Genomic DNA, 17,216 nt, shown 5'->3' on the forward strand with positions numbered 1-17,216 from the left:
TTCAAATTATCCTCTTTTTTCTTTATTACTTTATTGGGTCCTACTGCCAGAGGGCGGTGGGTGACTTCTTGTTTTTTTATAAATATTAGCCCTCCCCTGTCTGTGCCAGCTTCCCAGTATCTGATTCCCCAAGTTCTTCCTATCAACCATCTTGGGTCTTCTGGTTGCAGTACCTGGATGGTAATATACTTACAATCGCTATACCTCTTCGATCCTCTAGACAAAACAAATTGTGAAGGTTTACAGCCAGGTGGTCCCCATGTTGTCGTTAGGTATTTATCTTGAGAATTAGGGGTCCAGGCGGAAGCAATAGTGGCACAGTCCCAGTGTGCACAATAATATTGATCAGGGTAGTTACAATATCCTTTTCCTGGATTAGATGCAGGACAGAGATAATAAGGTTTCAAATTTGAACAATGTGGTACAGGAGCTATTTGACACAGTGTAGCAGAGAAACTGGGAGATCCTACTGTAAGATTAGTCCTAACTGTTTTTAGATCGCTCCATCTGTTCAGAGTCCACTTGTACGGCCGATGTGGGCTTTCCCTGCTTGGGGAAAGCTGCCACAAAAATACCACAATCCATATATAATTTCCCATATCTGTTCTCCACTGTATTATTGCTCTGCCTCCTCCGTCTACTCCTTTGCTGGGAGCAACGGGGTTTTACATCTTCTCGGCAGCAGTCAATATTCTTCAGGAGAATATGGGCTCTTAATAGGTTCTTGTGACCTTTTCCTTTATTTCTTTAGATCCATATATTTCTAAAAGTTGGTTGGTTGTGAACTCTGTTTTCTAGGCAATTTTAACGGCACACTGTTCTAGAGTTTTGTACCAAAATTAGAAAATATTTTATCATGGACTTCCCAGTTCTCTGGTACCAACTACTCCTATCTACAGAATAACTTATCAATTTCTAAAACATTCAGTTTCTCATCAGAAGCAACAAAGAACTCTCGGCAATTCGTACAATGGGTGTCCTGCCTACTGCTGTACAATACCACTCTATACCATATAATGTACATTTACAACTGACCCAGCTCCGGGGTCTTGAAACTGGGTGTTTTATACAGGGTATCTTCTGTGCAGGTCTTTCTGGCAAAGTAATTTCAGTCTCAAGATCACAACAATGAGGAAAAGTTTTACCTTTTTCAACAATTTGGTATATCCACTTTCCCCAGCCTGGTAGAGGATTAGTCCACTTATCAATGGCTATACCGAACCCTTATTAAGGTTAGGTCTCGAGGTACTTCAAACCAGGAGTATAGGCTGGGCTGGGTCCCAGTCTCGTTCAGGGTTATTCATTTACCAGTCCAGTTTTTCTGAACGTCATTCGGAGATTCCCAGGCTGAGAAGTTACAGTCCATTCAGGAGTGTTGACTGGCCCCTTAACCCGAGATGCGTGAGTCCATCCTCTTTCAGCGGTACGAATGGCTGTATCTGTGGTAAGAAGAACAACAAAGGGTCCTTCCCAACGAGGCGTTAATGAAGACTCTTTCCATGTTTTAATTAATACTCTGTCTCCAGGTTGAATTCTGTGTATTGCCATATCCAACGGGGGTCTCTGAGTTACTAATCCTTTTTTCCTCAATTCTTGTCTCCTTTTCATTAACTCAATTATATATTCCCTCAAGAGGGTATCTTCCACCTTGGGATTTTCAATCGGGATTCCAAAATCATATGGCATCCCATACAGCATTTCAAATGGTGAGATTCCTGTGTCAGTACGTGGTTGGGTCCGTATATATAATAAGGCCAATGGCAAACACTTTACCCAATTCATTTTAGTTTCTATCATTAATTTAGTCAATTGCTTCTTTATTTCTCCATTCATTCTTTCTACTTACCAGAGCTCTGTGGATGCCAAGGAGTATGGTACTCCCATTTGGTTCCAAAAAGTTCTGTTGTTTCTTTAATTATTTTAGAAGTAAAGTGTGGTCCCCTGTCCGAATCTACTACTGCCACAGCACCATACTTTGGAATAATTTCTTCTAATAAAATCTTAATCACTGTTTTGGCTGTACATCGGGCTACCGGAAAGGCTTCTACAAAGTGGGTGAGATGGTCCACTAACACCAGTAGATGGCGATACCTGCCTACTTTAGGTAATTCAGTAAAATCTGTCTGTACTTTCTCAAAAGGTCTCTTAGCTATCTCTCGTCCCCCTTGTACTCGTTCTCTCAATTGCCTTTTGTTTACCCTCTGACAGGTTAAACACCCTTCCAAAATTTTCTTTGCTATTCTATAAACTCCCACACAGGCAAACTTGTTTTCAAACTGATCCACTAATGCCTGTATTCCCCAGTGGGTTGTCTCATGTAATTTCTTCATTATTCTCTGAGCAAGCCCTTTTGGAAGTACTTCTCGACCATCTGCTAATAACCATTTATTATTTTCTTCTTTTGCTCCAGATTGCTGCAGTTTCTTTTTCTCTTGATCACTAAAACTTTTCAGGACATTTCTATCTTCTGGTTCTGAACTTGCCATTACTAATAAAGCTGCTTTCTTTGCTTCCTCATCTGCTAAATTGTTGCCCCTAACAGTAGCTTTTAACCCTTTCTGATGCCCTTTAATATGTACTATTGCAATCTGCTTTGGCTTTCTCAAAGCTTTTAAGATTTCTCGTATTAGAGTTTCATGAACAAGTCCTTTACCCTGGGTGTTAATCAATCCTCTCTCTTCCCATATCTTGCCGAAGGTGTGAACTACTCCAAATGCATACTTAGAGTCTGTGAAGATAGTGCCTGCTTTTCCATCTAATAATTGTAACGCTCTCAACAGTGCATATAACTCACAAGCTTGGGCTGACCATGTCTTATCTAAGGGTCCAGATTCTCTGACCTGAAAATTTTCTCCATCTATCACTGCATATCCTGACTTTCGATTCCCATTAACCACTCTAGAAGAACTATCGATGTATATTTTCTCTCCTGAACTCAGTTCTTCTTCTTCCAAATCCTCCCTAATCTTTGTTTGAAGGTTTATTACCTGTAAACAGTCATGTCCTAGATCTTCTTTAGGTTCTCCATATAAAAATTGAGCTGGATTTTGCACATGTGTCATCTCTAACTCCAGATCCGGTGAATGCAATAGGATACTTTCATATTTTAATAGTCGACTATCAGTCAACCATTTCTCAGCTCTCTGTTGTAATACTCCTCTTATATTATGGGGAGTAAATACTTTTAATTCTCCTCCAAAAGTCACCTTTATAGCTTCTTCAACTAACAGAGCTGTAGCAACTACACATTGCAAACAGGTGGGCCAACCTCTACTTACTGGATCCAGCAATTTTGAATAGTACCCTACCGGTTTCCTCTGTCCGGCCCAGGTCTGGGTTAGGACTCCATATGCTGTACCATTTTCTGTATTTACAAATAGATAAAAAGGTTTCCGATTGTCTGGCAGACTTAACACAGGTGCATTTACTAAATCCTCCTTCAATTTTTCTAAGTGCTGTTCATCTTCATCACTCCACTTTACCAACCCCTCCTTGGTTAATTTTTCATACAAAAATTTGACTTTACTACTGTAATTTTCAATCCATTGCCTACAATACCCAAATAGGCCCAGAAGTTGTCTAACCTGTCTTTTGCTCCTGGGTACAGATAGTGACAGAATTCCATTTACTCGATCAGGATCTAATTTCTTATGTCCCTTGCTCAACCAATGCCCTAAATACTTAACTTCTTCCTCTGTAAATTGCAATTTGGACTTTGACACTTTCAAACCTTTTAAACTTAAGAAATTCAGAAGTCTAATGCTTTCATCTCTGACATCTTCTAACTTTTCTCCAGCAACTAACAAGTCATCAACATATTGAATCAAAACTGTACCCTGGCGAGGTTCAAAAGACTCTAATAATTGTCCTAAGGCTTGTCCAAACAAATTAGGGGATTCTGTAAATCCCTGAGGTAGAACAGTCCATCTAAGTTGTTGTTTCCTATGTGAGTCAGGATCTTCCCATTCAAAAGCAAAGTAGTCTCTACTCTCTTCTTTCAGAGGACAAGTCCAAAATGCATCTTTCAGGTCAATCACACTATACCACTTATGGTCAGGTGAGAGTTGGTTTAGTAAAGTATAAGGATTAGCGACTACAGGGTACCGGGTAACTGTCCGTTTGTTTACTTCTCTTAAATCCTGCACCAGACGATATGATCCGTCAGATTTCCTTACCAGCAAAATGGGAGTATTATGAGGTGACTTACATGGTTCTAATAATCCTTGTGTTAAAAGTCTTTCTATGGTCGGTTTAAGTCCAACTCTTCCTTTATGTGGGATGGGATATTGTTTCACTCTTATTGGTTCTTCTGGATTTCGAATTGAGACCTCAAATGGTTTTATATCTAGCTTTCCCACAGAATCAGGAGTAAACCACACCTCAGGATTTATTCTTTTTTCGTCCTCTGCCGTAAGGGCATATATTTGGACTTGTAATTTTTGATCTTTCACTTCTAAATTTATTCCCAATTCTATTATCAAATCTCTCCCTAACAGATTATACTCAGCCTCAGGAACTAATAGAAATGTTCCTAATGCATATTTATTCTGGGCTTCTATTTCCACATCTTTTATGAGGGGCACCTTAAATGGTTCTCCCTTGGCCCCTACAACTTGGATTGTGTCTGAGGAAGTCGTGCAACCCCAAGGTAACTTTTGAACTGTCGATCTTTCTGCCCCTGAATCCACTAGGAACTCAAGTTCTTGTTGCTGGGGACCTATTTTAAGTTTTATCAAGGGCTCTGTATTCTTCTGGGTCCCCAGCAAATAGAGCCCCTGACTCCCCTATTCCTCTTGGTAAATCTGTTCATCTTGCAATCTCTTCCTGCAATTTCTTTTTATGTGTTCTTTCTGCCCACAGTAGTAACACTCTAATTCACTTAAGTCTAACTGCACACGTTCTCTAAAGGGTTCACGTTTATTAGGTCCACAAGGGGTCTTCCGTCTCCGTTCTCTATCTCCTCTTTGTCCTCCTTTTATAGCTGCCACTAAAATTCTTGTCTGCTTCCTCTGCATTTCTTCTTGCCTTTTCTGCCTTTCTTCCTCTCTCTTCTGTAATTTTTCCTGTCTCTCCTCTCGTTCCTTTTGACTCTCTTCCTCCCTCCGCACATATACTTTCTGCGCAATCCTCAACAATTCATCCATTTCCTTACACTGCCAATCATCTATGTCTTCCAGCTTCTTTTTAATATCTGCCCATGCTCCACTCACAAACCGCATCTTAAGCACTTGCTGTCCCATTCCATCACCTGGATCCATACCAGAATAAAGCTGGAAAGTCCTTCTGAGTCTCTCTAACTATTCAGTTGGGCTTTCCTCTTTCCTTTGATATTCACTGAAAGCCTTCGTAACATTCTGCCCTCTAGGGACAGATTCCTTTATCCCCTGGACAATTATTTCTCTCAGATCATTCATATTTCTTCTATGATTTGGCTCATTATGGTTCCAATTAGGGTTTTCTAAAGGCCATTTAACATCTGCAGCTGGACCCTGCCGGTGCCTTTGATCCCAACCTTTCATTCCCGCTTTTCTAATCATTCCCCGTTCTTCCACAGTGAATAATATTCCTAAAATTGACTGTATTTCCTCCCAAGTATATATATATATTAGGACCTAAAAACTGGTCAAACCTCTCAGCCACTCCCAAAGGATCCTCTAAGAGATTTCCCATCTCTTTCTTAAATGCTCTAACATCTCTTGAATTCAAGGGAACTGATATAAACCCTATCCTATCCCCTTGATTTCTTCCTCCCCCCATTGTAGTCTCTCTTAAGGGGTACAGCTGTAACGTGTTCGTGGATAAAGAGACTATTCCTGAAGAACAATGCTCTGTTTGCATGGACTGTGGAGTCATTGGGGATATTATGTTAGGACTCTGTGTTTCAGGAGCTGCTGACTGCTGCGCTTCCTGAGGGGGGGGTGGATAGGATGTTTGCTGATTTCTCACTCCAGCAGCCACTGACAGGGTGGCTCCCTCAGTTTCAATAGGGGAGAGGGGTAATTTTGCTGGAGCTGTGGGAGTGAATACACTCTTGTGATCATTCTGAATTACAGCACCATACGGAGGTGACCCCCTGGGCATAGGCCAAGGCAGGACATATGGGGGGGTATTTTTTTTGAAACTCTTTTAGGTCATAAGCCGTCTTCTGTCCTTTCTCTTCACTTAACAGGGAGAGAGAGATTCTAGTATCCACTTCTATCCATAGGCTAGCATACTCACATTCCTCTGCACAAAATGGTCTTTTGCTATTCACATACAAATTCAAAGCCTGACATATCCAATCTTCAAATGAACCATACACCGGCCAAAACAAATAGTCCTGTCTGATTTGCTTTCCTCCCCATACTTCCATACAATAATGCACCATCTTCTCCCTCGATTTTCCTTCTCTAGAGGGATAATCATTCCAATACTTGATCATAACTCCTAAAGGACTGTCCGGGGGTATAGTTGGTAACCCCACCACAAACTCATTCTCTAGTTTTTTTCTTCTCTTGTGGGGTATCTTGCAGCTTCTCCTTATGATCCCCCATTTCACCCCTCCCTTTGGGGTTTTTTTTTTTGTTTTTTTTTTTTTTTTTTTTTTTTTCACTCTTAGGGCTGTCCTGCACTAATTCACAGCCACCCATGGGAGTAGAAGATTTACTTTTCTTCTGTCCCATCTTCCAGAATGCTTTCACACACAAATTCACCTCAGTCGCTTCCCTCCTTTCGTGATTTGTCTCTTCTGGAAATACCAGAACTGCACTACCGGGAGGTCTCAATCACTTGTCCTGCTGGACTTCTCAATCCCTCGCACTCCGGGATTCCCTCCCCACCGAGAGGGGTACGCAAATACTTACCTCTCCTGGATAAGTCTTCATCCAACTCCTCGCTGGACGGTCCCTTCCCAAACCGAGCGGCACCTGGTACTTTTACTCTCTCCTGGAGTAAAACACTTACTCCCCCCCCGGAGTAAGTCTCCGTTGAACTCTTGTCGAACGGTCCCTCCCGACTGAAGAGGTTTCACTACTCACTTTTTCCTGGAGTTAGTCTTCGCCCGGGCTTATGCATAAGAATTACAGGGAACTGCAGTAATTTTATTTGCTTATTTGCTTTTTCTAAATCTTCTCGGTCGGAATTTCAGAGTCTGTGCTGCGGAACCTCTCCCCAGGACCGTCCAAAAAACAAGGACGGGGGTACCCGTCCCGGGTAGCAGTTCCGCCGCCCAGGAACCCTGATCCGAGTCGCGGCACCAAAAATTGTTATAAGTAAAATCGGCACTAGGCTCAAATATCGTAGTAAAAAGTTTTATTATAGATTTATATAAAAATCAAATAAGCAAATTTACAGCGCTGGGTGACTTAGTGAGCTTTCCTGGCTCATCTAAGGCACACTTCAATAATTTCCAGTCTGCCTTTTATAGGTTTTGAGCTGCTTATCTCCTTTAAAATCCCCTCCTTTGTTCATCAGGTTTATCTGCGCAGGCTCTGTTCCTGTTGCCAAGAAGCTTTACGCATGCGTATCTTGTTGCTAGGAGACAAGCTCGGCTCTGTTCACTTCAACCTTTTGATGTAGTCAGCTTTTTCTGCGCATGTGCTGTATTGCCACTGGAAGAGAGTTCTGTTCTCTTTTTCAGTTCTTTTTCTTCTTACATAACATAACAAAATATCACTAATTATGGTAACATAACATTATGGTTTGTGTGATATATAAATAATTGTGATTCGTGAAGCAAATGGGTGACTACATTAAAAACAGACTAAATAGATTCTAAAACTTAACTACACTCCCACAATGAAACAAAACAGACCCTCCCAAGGTCAAAAGGTCTAAACCTTCTCACTATCCTAAGGATGAAATATAGTACAACTTTAAGTCTTTAGGCGCCTACTCGTCCAAGAGTACATGAATTAGGACTGGCTGCAGAGATAGCTCTTTTAACCTTAGCTGTAAATATAATAGAACTTTAAATCTTTAGGCGCCTGTTCATCTAAGAATACATGAACTATGACTAGTTGTAGAGATAACTCTCAGTTTCAGTTATGAGAAAACTTTCCCATTAAACATTTAGCCAAAAACTCACAGAATATACAAGTATATGATACAATCAATATGCATGAGGTAGTCAAGACAAACACTAAATGAAATTATTACTTGAAACTTATAGAAACTTGGGACTTTGTTTATCGCAACTTGTAATTACAGTGTTGCAAATATAATTTGATAAGCAAATTATCTCTCCTTTGGTCTTTATTGGCTATCACAATCTCTTTTTCTTTAAAACAAAAATGCTGGTTTTGGAGTTTTGGATCCCTAAGAACAGACTCATTTGTGTATAGGGAGAAGAAGCTTACCAAGTGTTACTGCAGCATTAATACATTTCCTCTTTTAAAATGAGAGCAGACTACTGTGTGACACAGACATCTTCCCTAAACACACACAATCTAGCTTAACAGCAGTTTTTGCTAGTAAATAGGTACAAAAATAAGCCAACCATAAAGCCAAATAAAATCAACTAATTTTAGTACTCACAAGCTGAGCAAATAGGACAAAATCTACAAGTAATTTATTTTTCAGAATATCAAATTATTAGTAAGCAGCAGTGAGGGGAAAAAAGATTGCAGAGTGCAATTACTGTCTTAACAGATTCCCTTCAAAAGGGCCTAATTATGACACATTAATTGTATTAAATGAATTGTAATTTTCACTCGAATAAAATCTTTTTTCCCCATCTAGCTTATTTTCCTCAAATTGCGTCCTCACCATACCCCACAGGTTTCATCTGTTTGAGGAGGATTCTTAGAAAAACAAAACTGCTCTGGAACATCTGTCCCCTGCTGCCCCTCCCCATAAAATACTCTCGGCCATAAAAAGGCAGCGAGAGCAGTAGGAGAGACCAGGAAAATGAAGAATGAGGGAAGTACTGAGGGAAAAGAGAGAAGAGGGGAAGAAAGGTATTATTTTATCAACTTTTGGCACCAGCAGGTTCAGTGGCCAAACTTTCATCCCAAGGGGGAGAAGTTTACCAAACTCCTTGGGGAGGCTCTCGGGTGGTTCTAGGCTGCTGCATCCTTTGCTGGGCAGAGCACGCTGCCGTGGCAAAACCAAAACCAGGGAGTTGATGGAGACGTGCTCAAGCTACCTCAGGTGCTGCCAGTGGTAGAGGAACTTTGCTGTGTGTTGAATTTGCCAGGAAAAGCACAGTGGATTGCTCATGCTGAGGTCTTTGTCTCAACTAGACTGTTACCAACCCAAGTAAGCTGGTTCCTACTCCCTCGGTTCTTTAATGCCAGTCACGTGGGTGGCTGTGATGGAGGCAGGGGCAGAGGAGACAGACAGGCAGTCAACTTGTTCTTTTAAAACAAAGGGAGGAGTTCATGTGCAAAAAAATTGCAAATATAAATCTGTTCTAGTCCTGGGCTACTTGAAGTGCTCTGAAGGACTATGAACTGATGGATACAAACTCAAACGTAAAACTTTTGATTTGAACAGCAGTGTGGTATCTGCTTTTACTTCATGAGCTCAGATACATAGAGCAAACCCAGGCTGAAAAGCAGCAAGATGCAGGACAGGCTCACCAGTGGCAGGAAAAAACACTTCCTTTTCTGAGGCAGCTGAGAGTTGCCTCCTTTACTTTGAAGATTTGACTTCAAGTCCTAGTCTGCGCTGAAAAAGTAGCAACAAGTTCCTCCACTTATTTACACAAGTGTTTGTGCAATTACATCTGTATTTTACAGGCAGTAAGAAAGGGGAGAGAGGCCTGTCCCACTCATGCTGGCCCACGGGCAAGGGTATGCCATTTTACCAGCTTCCTTTTTCAGATGGAGTTATACCTGACCACGAGCAGATAACGTTTCAGGTCAGACTTGTTTCACCCCCAGTAAGTGAGAAAATTTCAAAGATAATAATATGTGGAGGCAATTTAACAGCTAACGTGTCCTTGCATACTCAAAGTCGTAAGTGCCCTTCAAGAAAATGAAGACCTCTGCAAAGTGTAGGAGTTTTTAAATCTGTCTTGCCAGACACTATCCCTAGAGCTCACAGTCCTCTGTTTAGAGGGGGGAAAAAAGGGGGGAAAAAGAAAAACAACAAAAAGAAAAAACATTCCTTCCTTAATAATCCAAATCACCCAAACACATGGAAATTGCACATGGGCTTTCTTTTGTCCACTGTTTCATTTTCATCTAATTTCTACTCCAAATCCCAACTCAGTTACTCTTTAATCAGGCAAAACAGTTATTTGCTCACCCTCTACTTTTCTCTTTCCAAATTTAACTGATGCTTTTGCCTTGACAGGGAATGAAATCCAAGGAGCGGTAAAAAATGTGAGCCTGACACCACCTCTTGCCACCACTCTTGCTCCTCACAACAGCTCCTCTGCCCTGACCCACCAGGGTCTGAATGCACAATTGCTACAACCAGCAACCCTGGAAAGTAAAGTGTCCACTATTTCTCTGAAGAGGGGAAAGCACCTTTAAAGGAGCAGTTAGTGAGGCTCTGCATCCTGAGGAACAACCACAATGAGCCTCTTCCATTTAGTGTCACCCTGTGCACGGATATCACAGCTCACTTACACACACAGAAGGACAAAGCCTTGCTATAAAACACTCACAGTGCTATATCCTGTTTAGGGCAGCTGCATTGCAATTATTACTCATGTTTTGGGTTATTTCTATAGTACAGGCTCTACTCCTACGCAGTCCCTTTTACCAGAGCTAATTCTGGGTAGTAGGAGGTGCTGGAATGCTAATTTGTAAAAGTAGGGACTTTTCTGTCAACCCAACCCTGGTATGTTTATTTGCTTTGTCTTTGGTCAAAAATACATCGCACCCCACCAACCCACAGACATTCACTGTATTAGTCCTGAAAAGGACTGCCAGGTCCTTTTAATTTTTATTTTGTAAGCGTCCAATAACAACGACCAAAATTTACTCACTGTTTATAACAGGAATATTTTGCACTTCAGTAGTACTTCCATTAGGTGGACATGGAGGGATTTTGACCCTGCCACCTCAAAATACTCCAGTGCACCACAGCACTCATCTTTGCTTCTCAACCCCTCCTTTCTTCAGCTTTCATAAAGAATTCAAAAATAAACACAAAAGACTCAAGTAATTATTAAAAAAAACTAAAGCAAAACAAAAAGACAGAAAAAGAGGCTTGAGATGGAACTTGCCTTCTGATATTTGAACGGAGAGAGATCACATTTTTCAAACTTCTTGTATCTAGAAAGACAGTAACCCCTTTTCAGCAAAATTAAGAAAGCAGAGCTTAGCTTCTCAGGGAATAGCCCAGCTCCAGAAATCAGGCTCTTATCACCTACTACAGCGTGACTAGTGAAGCAGGGAAATTACAAGAGCAGTTGAATCTTCCCTCACAATCTTCATTCCTTCCAACACTCAGGGAATAAAGGCCATCACCAATTAAGGAGGAATGGCTGCAAGTTGAGAACTTGCTAATGCGTGTGTTCATCACCTTCAAAACACGAAGCCATAAATTCTAAGAGTCCATGACACACTTGAGGTACTTAATACATATCCTTCCTTACCCTTCTTTTCTTTAATAGCTGGAAGAATCTGAAGCAAAGATAACCTCCCACCAATTATATGGGAAGTGGAGTTTGTGTTTCACAGTGAAGGCTGTCAGACCCAGCACCCACTCTGACCTTAAAACTTCAGAGCAAGTTTACAGAACAGGTTTTTGCTCACCCCCTGCACAGAACAAACTGCCATTAGGAAGACCAGCAGATAAACCCTCTTCATGCACAGAATGAAAAAACTGACACTGAAAAAAAGGGAGCTGTGGCATTCAGAGCACAACTTGGATCCTGCTGTGGTTTCAATACCCGCTCATCAGACCAGAGCTATGTGATCTCAGCTCTCAGGAGGCACAAGCCCGGCCTCTCTTCACAGAGAAGCTGCAGGAATAACATTCACCTGGTCTCAATAAAAACACAGTTTGGAAATGCAGTGGGATCAGCAGGACTACCACCTCACACCATGAGGACTAGCACAAGAGGCAAGATGAGGCGATGGTACTTTCCTTGCAAACATTTAATGCAGTCCAGATGGACTTCAAGAAAGCTGTGAAGAACATGGGGGTTTTTTAAGGGTTTGACTATTCTTTTGGTCAAAGGCTCGTAGGAGAAACAAAATGAATATGAAGAGAACTGCAGTGAAGATAGCAAAAAACCCTAAATGATCTTTGATTCAGTTTTTCACAGTGCTTATAATCTCAGGGGAGGCAAAATAATAAAAGATAGAGCAAAGGAATTCCATCAGATTATTTAAAGAAATAACTAAGAACAGTGCACACAATTCATACTGGGCTCTTGGCACCTCTTATTTAAATCTGGAATTGGAAGAAGTGCACCTATACAGACAGGTATAAAGCACATAATCCATCAGAAGTAGGACATATAGTAATACACCCATGAAATAAGGGACAAATACATCATATTCTTCAATACAATACACCTTTTTCACCTTTCACATAATTCTTAAATAGGTCTACATGTGAATGAATAGGAATTAGTGGGAGTAATGACATTTGACACCATCTGGTAGCTAGTCTGGAGATGTGATACGATTAGGAAGGATACTGTATTGTAAAACTGTAAACGATCAGAAACACTTTGGCTGCAAACACTTTGCAAAACTGGATTGACTGCACTGAAGTTTCCTGTCTTGGAAATAAAATAAATTTGACTTCACACAGCTGCTCTATTTTTGTACCGTCGGAACAAGTGTTTCAGAGCTGCCATTGTGAATCGCAGTTCTGCGCTGTGTTTATCTGCTACATGACAAATCAGAATTGGAACCAAAGCCAAAAAAGCGTGCCTTAAATGACCCGAAAAACGAAATTCTGTCATAGTAGCTTCCTTCCAAGAACAGAAATTAAAAAAAAAAAAAAAGGAAAATTTCTAAAAATGCAGCTGAGCTGAGCGGTGAAGCAAGCTCAGTAGTGCTGAAGTCGTTCACAAATGTTCGTTCCCCATCCTGGCACAGCACCTCCCGACGCCTGACGCACACACTTGCAAAGTTACCAGGTGCCAACACTATTGTAACCATGACATTTAAGTCTGGTGCCTCTTCTCACAGCCTGCTGGATGGTCGTGGTCCACTACTGCCCTGTGTGCATTTATTCATCCCCTCTCTCCAAGGCCATCCAGGGCAGCTCTGCCATCCACCCTCCTGCTCCGACAGCGCGGAAGCAGAGCTGTTCTGCTGCTCCCCTCTGCCAGTATTCTTCTTCCTCCTTGGCAAAATGTCAGGAGAGCATTACCTGCTGCGTGGGCTTGGCAGCGCTAGGCAGGCCTGGGTGAGGAAGGGAGTTAGCCTGGGAATTCCCCACATGTTGGAGGGGTGCAAGCATAAAGGAATCATAGAATGGCCTGGGTCAGAAGGAATCTTAAAGAACATCTGGTTCCAACCCTCTGCCATGGGCAGGGACACCTTCCACCAGCCCAGGTTGCTCCAAGCCCCGTCCAACCTGGCCTTGGACACTTCCAGGGATGGGGCAGCCACAGCTTCTCTGGACAACCTATGCCAGGGCCTCACTACCCTCACAGCACAGAACTTCTTCCTAGTATCTAACCTAAACCTACTCTCTTTCAGTTTGAAGCCATTCCCCCTCGTCCTGTCACTCCACGGTCTTGTCAAAAAAAGTCCCTCTCTATCCTTCTTGTAGGCTCCCTTCAGGCACTGGAATGTGTCCAAGCATCACTTTACGCTGCAGCTTCTGACGTGAAGAGAAAGTCAGGTTGGGAGGAGCATTTAAATCAGTAAGAGACATCTCTCCTTTTCTACATGATCGTGTACAGCCCACTCCAACTCCGGAAACTGCTTGCACAAGGAGCTTAACACAATCCCAACGCTTGGCAGTATCCAGACACTTGCTTTTAGCATCAGCATGTGAAGGATTCAAGTAGCACCAGTAGCAGCTTTGTAGCTTTATACTATTCATTGCAAAGCGGAAAAAACAACAAGTACATTTGTGATCTTTAAGCCTTCCAGTTTCAGGCGGGGAACGAGATAACAAATTCTGCCTCATCAAAAGCAGAGAATAAATTTTAACTGCACTCTACTGAGTCACTACACACCAAGATCTGATTTTGGAAGCACAATTGCATTTATAACCTTACTTACAACCTCGGTGGGCCTACTTGTGAATAAAACCTCACATGTGCTAAACACCAGTAGCAGTCTTTTAAATAATTAACTCTGCAAGAACTCAGAACTAGTTCAAAACAGTAAAAGCTTTGCAATCACATTCAAAGCTTTTTTTTTTTTTTTCCAGGTGGAAAAAGAAATCAGAGGCAAGTTTAGCTGAAACCTTACATCACCTGTAATACAAGTAATAGGAGCTGTTAAGCGTAAGTGAAGCCTCTGGGTGTACTGAGGGCAGCACATTTCTCCCTCTTAGACCTCCAGTCATATTATTAAAAGCGTGTCACATTTTTCCTTCTCCATTTCTTCCAATTGCAGAATCCCCCTAAGACACATAAGGAGATGATACGCTTGATGGGCACTTTTTCTACCTGAAATTATTTTTTTTTCATTTAAGACACACTGAATTGGATTATTAGCCCAATCAACTCTGGTATCTTGATCCTGGCAGAAACCAATATTGAATGTTTGAATGTTCCCTGGAGTAACGAAGCACTCACAACGCCACAGGAACAGAATTGGTCAAATATGCAGTGCTCGACACAGAGGAAAAATTATTTCATGGCCTCTGTGGCTGTGGGGCCACACCTTGATACGCCAGACCTAGTTAGGTTTTGGGTTTTTTTTAAAACTCCATTTATTGATCACGCCAGCCTTTCTCAATACATGTATTGATCCTAGTGTGGTACACTTCGATGAGACTGATGATGTGGCCAGTCCTCTCACATTAGAAGTGTAAAGAAGAAAGAGTTCACAGACGTCCAAAGATGTAACGACAGCTGAACACTTCCTGTTGGCTGGGCACTTTGGCATTCACTGGCTTTTTATCACGTAGAGGAGTTGAGTAGAAGAATAAGGAATTTTTTTTTTTTTTTCTTGTGTACACTTGGAACAGAAGGACCTAAACTCCTGAAGCAAACACGAAGTTCTGAGGGAAAGCCCCGAGGACTCTCAGGAAATTAATCCCCACTCAGCTGACTAGTCATCCCCACCAGCAGCCCAGCACCGCTCCTCCTGGGATCTCATGACACAGATGAAAGAGCAACTACACGGCAAAAAAAAAACAAACCACCAAACCAACAAAAAAAAAGAACAACACTTCAGCCACGCTGGTGGATGCAGACGGGGGAGACTCAGGGCAACACGGTCTATTCGAAAACAATATTCAGAACACAATCGTTCTTTGCGCTGTTAATGAGTAACACATGGATTCTCGACAGAAGGGGCTGGTTTTGCCCAGCCATCACTTAGTTTAGCAGGAAGATTTCGAGCGATTCTCCCGGGAGCACCGGGAAGATCCACCAAAGCGCCCAATCACGATGCAAAGCAGCTTGAAAAAAGCAATGAATAAAAAAAGCACCCTCTGTCTCCAAAAACACGGTCATTTCGAACCGACAGAGCAACTCGCTGCGGATTCAAACGCCGTGACACAGCCTAAAACCGGGGACCAGGTCCGCGGGATTTCCCGAGCGGTCACCGGGTCGGGGCAGGACAGGACAGCCGGGGCTGGGCAGCCGGGGCTCGGGAGGGCGCGGGGGATGCGCCTTTCTCCTTCCATCCCTCTTTCCCGGCCCCTGGAAACTCCCGTCTGCCGCCGCCGCTCCCCCGCGCCGAGCACCGGCACCATCTCTCGGGAAGGGGGGGAGGGAAAGGGAGAAGGAGGGAGGTGCCAGCACTGAGCACCGGGAGAAAGTTGCGTTTGGGCCGGGCGGGGGGGGGGGCCCGCAGATTCGCTCCCACCCAGGAGAAGTTTGCCCCCCTCCCACTCTTCTCCCAAGCCCGCATCCCCCATCCCGCTCCTACCGCCTGCGGCGGGGTCCCGATCAGCATCTCCAGGTAGTAGCCGCGGCCGGAGTCGCCCTGGAGGTTCTCCACCATGGCCAAAAAGTTGAGGGTGCCCCCGGGATCCGAGGCCAGGGCCAAGCCGTCGGTGCCCCCGGCGGGGTCCTGCTGCGGGGCGCTGCCCCCCGGCCGCAGAACCACCGGGGCGGGCGGGGACCCTCCGGGGGCGGCGGGACGGGACACGCGGAGCGGCAGCGAGAAGAGAGCCCGGCAGAGCCCCGTGGTGCCGGCCAGGAGGAGCAGGAATCCGGGAGCCGCCAGCGGCGTCCCCATCCCGGCGGCAGCGCGGGGGCCGCTTCCCAAGAGCGGCGGCTCCGGCCGGAGGCAGCGGCCGCCTGGCTGCCAGACGGGAGCAGCCGAGGGGGAAGGGGGAAGGAGGAGGAGGAGGAGGAGGAGGAGGAAAGAGAAGGGAGCGGCTTACCCACGCCCCGGCTCCATCTCCCCCTCCCCCGAAGCGAGCTCCACCTCGCGTTCCTCCCGCACGGTCCCCAAAGCTCCGAGCGCTCCGGCTGCCCGGGGACCGTGCGGGAAACTTGCTCCGACCCAGCGCCCTCGGGAGAAACTTCCCGGCAGGGCTCGGCTCAGCCTAATCCAGCTCAGCTCAGCCCAGCCCACAGCCCCGCTATCGGAGCGTGACGGCACGGAAGGGAGAAAAGTTTCCGAAAGCCCTAAAGGGAGAGCGGCGGAACGGGGATCCCCGCCGGGGCTCCGGCAACCTGCCAGGGCTCCCCTCGCCACCCCGCGGGAGCAGAGGCTGTGCTCGGGCAGGAGGAGGCGGAGGTGGGAATGCGGGGTCACCCGGGGATGCGGGTGTGTCTCCCGCACCGGTGTCCGTGTGCGAGGAGCGGGCGAGTGGATGGATGTGCGTGTGGAAATTCGTCTGCTGCGCTGGCAGGAGCGAGGCGGGCAAGGCGTCTGCTTGGGAGAAAGCCTGCGAGGCTTTTTGAATGTCTTCATCATGCACGGAGTTAATAACGGCAGTCAAGTGTGGCCTTTTGAAGGATGGGAACACTTAGGATGGAATTAGTCTCTACGTCTCTGGAGTAATGACAGCGCCAGATAGATCGCTGGATGGAGCAGATAGTCCAAAAGCCTTGAAATATAACACCGGGCAAGTCTCAGCAGAGCCACTTTGTGGCTGTTTCTGACCCTTCCCCCCATCCTGTGTACTAGTTAAAGTTGAAAAATTACTCAGCCTTAGTCGTGTGTGCTCTCGCTGTCCGC

General features: G+C 44.3%; 1 protein-coding gene across 1 annotated transcript in view; it reads right to left on the reverse strand.

Moving 5' to 3' along the window:
* The window catches only part of BACE2 (beta-secretase 2), a 59,281-nt gene extending 42,912 nt beyond the window's left edge, over positions 1 to 16,369 (reverse strand). Inside the window, exon 1 of the mRNA XM_051770834.1 lies at positions 15,954 to 16,369. Coding sequence (XP_051626794.1) covers positions 15,954 to 16,265 — 312 coding nt within the window. The 5' untranslated portion in view covers positions 16,266 to 16,369. The remainder of the gene's footprint in view (positions 1 to 15,953) is intronic.
* Between the last annotated feature and the right edge of the window lie 847 nt (positions 16,370 to 17,216).

This window comes from Manacus candei, unplaced genomic scaffold (genome assembly GCF_025592945.1).
Source record: "Manacus candei isolate 608988 ecotype Guabito, Panama unplaced genomic scaffold, ASM2559294v1 h1tg000126l, whole genome shotgun sequence".
Classification (NCBI taxonomy): Eukaryota; Metazoa; Chordata; class Aves; order Passeriformes; family Pipridae; genus Manacus; species Manacus candei.